The following is a 6,954-nucleotide window of genomic DNA, read 5'->3' on the forward strand; positions in this document are numbered from 1 at the left end:
TTTATGCATTATACAAGATGTTTTTGATTAATCGCACTTTCTGATGCTAATGCAATTCTAGGTGCGCAAAATTGCATGAGGAAACATCCTGCATGTTAATCTATGTCATTCATCTCTCACAGAGTGTGAAAAAAATCACACTACTTTAAAAAATAACGCTTTAGAGCAGTTAAATTTTTAGGCGCTTCAGAACGAGTTTGATGGTTGTTGCTCACGAGGACGGCTTTTAACGTTACATGACCGTCGCCATTACGTAAATCGCTTCTAATGTTCGCGTAAGACATTTGATTGGTATCTGCGATCAGATTAAAAATTAACGAGTCTCTCTCTCTCTCTCCTTTTATGCCATTTATACGTAATAATTATCCAGGTAACAAATATGTAAGAAATAATTGCAAGAATATTCTAACTTTCTGAACGAATTCCTTTTAAAATTTTCATTTACGTCCTTCAGATGTCTTTTGCGTTTATTTGGAAAGCGAAGTTATTAACAAACTGGAAATATTAAGAAGGTAATCAATTTACTAAAAAAACGGAACGTCCGTGATTTTTTAATTTCTCCGTTATTGAATTACGCGCATCTTTCTAAAATGAGTTTGCCGGATTCCTCATATTCCTGACGCGACAGCCACATTTGCTGGAACGAGCCCAAGGAGCTGAGGATCGAACCGCCGATCCAGGCACCGTAACGCCGCTCGCTCGAGCTGTTCGCGCTTATTATTTTCAGTCTCATGCTCTGTGAATAAAAATTGCGTTTTGCGTCATAAATCCATATAAAGTAGAACGCAGAAGTAATAATAATAATATCATTATGAAATCATATAATATCACAAAGACGTCATTGTAGTTTTATTTTATCACTTATCTAAGTCACAAATAATATAAGAATTGACGTCAATTGATGTCATTTATGACATCTGCTTCTATCTGGGAATATAAAGATTTGGTAACAAATAGTAAGTGTCAATTATATACAAAACAACCTTACCGGTGGGGTCTTACTGGCCAGGTCTCGATTCAGTCTCTCGCTGAATCCCTGAAGACAGGAATTGCCGCCGGTCACCACTACACTGCCATATAGACTCTGCAACACAAATTGTATTATTTATAAATGTTAATGTCTCGCGTCATTTGATAAATAATGCAATAGCGTACATCAAGTTTGAAGCTCGACAAAAAGTGAATATTTTTAATAGGTGTAATTATTTTCTACATTGCAATTGATCAATTTAATGACGAATATACGTTTCATACTGCATTTTATCTTACAATTAATTATCAAATAAATCCATTTTTCTTAAGAACAGAATTTATATAATAGCATGATTAGGTGATCACAGATTCCGTACGCAAAATCGATTTCAAAAATGCGTCAAGAAAAGAGTGTCAATAATTTAACCTAATCAAAGTGCATAAATTTTGTGGATAATATAAATGGTATAAAGATTGAAAAGGTACATACTGGTCTAATGTCCATGTCGCACATTCCGACACTCGTGGTGACCAAAGGGCCAACTCCTAAAATACTCGCGCCTACACCCTTAACGTTACTGGGGTCAAAGAGAGCCTCGGGTATCATGAGCCTCACTGATCCGAAATCGTCGTTGTAGCCGGTCGGAAATTCGAAATGCTTCATAGGCAGAGTGTTCGCCATGTCTTCGTCGTAGGGACTGTCCGACACTTGCAGGCAGTTCATCTGGAAGTCCTGCAGCACCTCTCGCACCATGTAGCTCAGCCAGGACGACGTTGGTTGCGGCCCGGGTCGTTTCGTCCAGCGAGGCGGATCCCTCTCTCGTACTACGTCTAGAAGAAACGTGAATTTGTAAGCAGAAATCTTTGAAAATAATTCTAAAATTGTTCTGTGTTCTGCTTGCAATGTTCTTGTTAAGTTTTTTATTTACTTATAATCTATTGTATTCCAGAGTTTTAATTCCAAATTCTAAATTATGTAAATTTTATTTAGCTAATGAAGACTCTGTGAAGAAATCGTTCTGTCTTTTTATCAATATTACGTCAAAGAAATTTTATTTATTTATCTATTATAACTGCCTTTTAATTTGCGCATTTTTTAACCTTTCAACTTTTATTCATTTACTGCATATCAAGAGTTTGACTTTTAATCATTATCCTAGAATTCTTCGCAGACCGTTGGAATCTAAATTATATTTTTTAACTAATTCGATTAAATCTTCTTTTCTGTGGAAGACAACTATAATAATTAATTTACGTTATTATACATAAATTTCTTTCACACACATATATACATATATTTAAGTTATTTATTTAATAAATAAGTAATATAAATATTATTAAAATCAAAAAGCGGTAATCCGGACAAACACATCTTTTCGCCCGCGTAAATTACATTAACCCTTGGTTAGAGCTTTAAGGACACCCAGACTGTATATAATAATGCTAGGCATTTACAAGCCGTAAAGATAGGGGGGAATCGAATAGGGGCTAAAGAAAGTTTTATACCCCCACTACTAATTCGCCACCACAGCAGTCTCCAAAGGTCAACAGAAAATTTTCCAAAGTCGCAATTTGTCAGCCTATGGCTGTACTATACCCATAGCAAAATCTACTTTTTAAAAATAATTGAAATAATGGTATTTTTTCTTAAAGTACATTCAATTACCTTTAAAAACCCGCTAGAGAAATCTCGTTAACGGTTTTTCCCTCAAAACTACGAATTTAAAAAAAAACCAAAATTAAAAAATTTTCTTTTCCTTTTCTCCTGAATATCTCCTGAATATCTCGAATATTTTCAATTTCTCGATTTTTGCACCATTTATTCTCCTTTCGGACAATTTGACGTACCAATTAAAAAAATTCAAATTCTATGCGTTACATACAAAGATATACGCAATTGAAAACGTTGAGTGTTGCACACCCAGTGCTCCAGAATCGGGAAATACAGATAGTGCTTCAGCTAAGGGTTAAAAAACACAAAGCGATTCAGGCTCCGATAATTAAAATTTAAAATTAATTAATTAATCAAAGCCCGAATCACTTTGTGTTTTTTAATTTAATTCACGCGGATGAAAAGATGTGTTTGTTCGAATGGCCGTTTTTTTATTTTATTAGACATAACTTAAGGGGTCTCACCACCCCCGAGGCCTTAAAATGATACCTAAGTTTGGGATTTTTTTGTGGCTAAATAGATGATTAATTTAAAATGATTTATTTAAAAGCTGTTTAGAGGACATTGCTGTACATATATGAGAAACCAAAAAAATATTTTTATATTTTTTTATGCACAAAATGGCGACGCAATGGTCTACTTCCGGAATTCATTTTTTCAAATCGATGTACAGGATTCCATAGGCACATGGTTTGCTCTTGAACAAAACACAAAGAATTTTCATTATCTACGTACCTACATATTAAAGATTAGAGACGTACGTAGGGATTTTTTTAAATATTGATTTTTATCGAAATGGCAGCTATTTTTATAAGAAGTTCGTATTTTTGTCAATACAAATCTTTCATAAAATAGCTGCGATTTTGAGAAAAATCAATATTTTGAAAAATCCCTACGTACATTTCTAGTTTTTAATATGTAGATAATGAAAATTCTTTATGTTTTGTTCAAGTCCAAACCGTGTGCCTAAAATTCTATACACCGATAGAAAAAAAGGGATTCCGCAAGTGTAGGCCAGTGCGCCGCCATTTTGGACATAAGAAAAAAAATATTTGTTTGGTTTCTTATATATGTATATACAATAATGTTTTCTAAGCAGGTTTTAAATAAAGTTACCCATTTATTCACAAAAAATCCCAAACTTAAGGTATCATTTTAAAATCTCAGGGATTGTGAGACCCCTTAACAAATCTAAAGACGTCCATGACTTTCATTTTTATGTAACAAAAGAATGTGACACACGTTTAAGAAATTGTAAAATACCACTGAGGAGAGCTTGTTGTCAAGCCGAAACGATCGTAAATTACCGTATGTAATTAATTTTCATTAATATTAAAGGTGTGCGAATCAAGTATTTGCATGGTCGAATCGAATCGAATCGAATCTCTTTAATTCAAATACGAATCGAATCTAAATCAAGTTTTCTCAGATTAACATTACATTAGGCGATCGATTCGAAATCGAACCATTGTTAATTCGAAATTCTCGAACTATTCGATTTCGAATTTTGCAGATTCGAAAACGAATTCGAATCGAATCTACTGTGATTCTATTCGATTTAATTCAAAATCAAACTATTCGCACACCTCTAATTAATATATTTTGTTTAGCACGAATATCTAGCTTGGCTCCTTGTCCTATACTATTATTAATTTTAATATAAATTTTAACATATTTATATATTTAGAAAAACTGCGAACCATTATTTACCTTTACTGGCGACAAGACAGGCCGGCATCAGTTCGACGTCTTTCTCTTCGAAGAACTGTCTACATTGCATAGTAATAAAGTCACCACCCAGGGGACTCTTGACGATTCCCTGGGTGATAACGTAACCGTCGTGGACCGGCACCGCGCTGGTGTGCGTGGCACCGCTGTCCACCACCATCGCCGTGGACCTGCCGTTCGCGTAAGCGGCCAACACGGCGTTCTTGCAGATGTACATGGCCGGCACGTTGAACTTCTCGAACATGAGCTCCAACAGCTTCTCGCGCTTCAGTCTGGTGTTCCACGGGCACTCGGTCATCAGGATCGGATGGTGCTCGGCTAAGGCGTGCAGTCGTTGCTTGTACGTGTACTCGGTCAGTCGCTCGAACATGTCCCAGTCGTCGATCATGCCGTCCTTCATCAGGCTCACTATCTCCATATCTGATTCGAAATTGGATTTTTCAGTATTGTGAAAGTTTTATAACAGAGTAAGTAAAATATAAAGATTTGCTGGTAATGATGTTATAATTTTATTGATTAATTTCAGATTAAATTAGATTAGTTATAATGTATTTATTAGATTATGTATTTATTAGATTAGTTATAATGTATTTATTAGATTATGTATTTATTAGATTAGTTATAATGTATTAGTTATAATGAATTATGTATTTTTTATAATATTTATAGCTGATTGTATTCAAATTTTACATAAAAAAATATTTTGTACAGAGTATTTTGTAATGTAACTAGAAGGTAAATTAAAAAAAAAATGCGATAAAAAATGAAATAAAATTTTCTTGTATGAAATTTTGTGCCCGAATAAATCAATTTTAAAAACTCTAGAACGCCTGCAGTTGATTACGTTTCTTCACGAAAAACAACATTTATTTATTTATGAAATTATTATGTATGCACATTATGTAAAATCTGCAGATTATATTTTCCACATTTTTCTACATTCGATTAATTATGAAAATTATTATTGTCTTACAAATATTTCAAAGAACTTATATACATATGTTGCTATTTAAATAATACTTATCAGAATATTAACGATTAAACTATCGGTCTCTCTAATTATTATTAGTTGCAGAAGCGTTATTATCACATAATATGATATATAATAAATAAATTACATGAAATACAAAGTACAAAAAATAATCTGAAACACATTCTCACTTTTGATGTTTAATTTAGTCAAATGTTTAGTCATATTTTGTATTATTATATTTAATTAATTGAATAAGATGGGAATAAAACGTGACGGGACGTACCCTTCTTTCGCACTTGGATCGCCGTGACGTCGATGTTGTATTGCTTCCTGGTGACGTTGTTGCAGTCGATTCCGCCGGGGTCGGCGGGTTCCTCCCACACCCCGAGGGTCGTCGGGATCTCGGCTTTCGGCGTGTCCTCGCCGCCATATCCCACGCGGAGGCTCTGGTGTCCGACGTCGAAGATGATAGCACCTACCTCGTCTGGCGTAACAATCGCGGAAACCACCGCGCGGAATTAGTGCGACGTATAAACAAACGCGTCCTTTTTCTAGTCGGAATAATTATGGAGCGCGGCCCCGTACTTACCACCGCCGTAGACACCACCGCTCATAGTATCTGAAGGGAGAGGAAGCCTGGCGCATGCCCGGATGGACTGTTTCACCCTTAATATGTATATACACTCACGCGCACATGCAAACGTGCACACCTACATACGCACATACGCATACACACATACACACGTTCCCGCATTCGTATTCGAATTGAGAGGAATGCACTGTTTATCTTCTCAAGACTAATCGTTGGTTTTAATAACGACGAACACGTAATATGATCTTTCTGTAGAATTTAATTTAATTTAATTTAAACTCCTCAAGTAATTGATAAATAGGTAAGTCATTTATAAATTAAATTGCCGCGTGAGAGCATTTCAGAAAAAAGAATATTATAAAAATACTATACGGCTTTTGAACACCTTTGTCTATACGGCTCAAATGATTTACCGAATCAAAAATCGATCATAAGGAAGTGCTATCAATAATTACATAATGTTTGACCATCGTCCCTTTACTTGATAATAAAATGTATAAGTTTACCTAAAAGTATTCTTTTTTGATTAGTAAGTTCTAAAAGCATTTCTTTTACTTGATATACATGTACATTAAAGTAGACCTAATTTTTAGGTCTACTTTCTAATAAAGTAACCTCATTTTTGACTTTTGAATTTTTTTCACGACGCCCCCTAAAGTTGTTCCATTTGGTGAAAAAAAAATTGTGTAAAAGTTGAGCTCGATTGGACAACGGGAAGACGTGGCACATCTAACTTGAAGTTTTTAAATTAATTCCCGGAACACTTTGTAAATATCAAGTTTGTTTTTTGCAAATATTAAATAGCAATATTTCCGTAATATGCTTCAGAGAAAGAGAGAAAAAGAGAAAAACACCTGAGTGAATTATGCAATTAACTCTCAATTTAAAATTATATTAAATTTTATTTTAGTATAGATTTATGATTTATATTTTTGAAATTTAGTGCATGAAAACTTTATAATTCAAAACTATCGACGAATAAACATGTTTCTTCTAAACTTTTTAAAAAAAGTAAAT

At 34.1% G+C, this 6,954-nt stretch overlaps 1 protein-coding gene across 1 annotated transcript; it reads right to left on the reverse strand.

The window, feature by feature from the left end:
- Positions 1-553: 553 nt before the first annotated feature.
- Positions 554-5,970, reverse strand: LOC105456292 (actin-like protein 6B). The gene is made up of 6 exons (XM_011700239.1): positions 5,935-5,970; positions 5,629-5,829; positions 4,355-4,792; positions 1,463-1,803; positions 989-1,084; positions 554-736 (listed from the first exon to the last, which is right to left on the reverse strand). The coding sequence occupies exons 1-6, from the start codon at positions 5,957-5,959 to the stop codon at positions 572-574; spliced, it is 1,266 nt and encodes a 421-aa protein (XP_011698541.1). The 5' UTR covers positions 5,960-5,970; the 3' UTR covers positions 554-571.
- Between the last annotated feature and the right edge of the window lie 984 nt (positions 5,971-6,954).

This window comes from Wasmannia auropunctata, unplaced genomic scaffold (assembly GCF_000956235.1).
Source record: "Wasmannia auropunctata unplaced genomic scaffold, wasmannia.A_1.0 LD335728.1, whole genome shotgun sequence".
Lineage (NCBI taxonomy): Eukaryota > Metazoa > Arthropoda > Insecta > Hymenoptera > Formicidae > Wasmannia > Wasmannia auropunctata.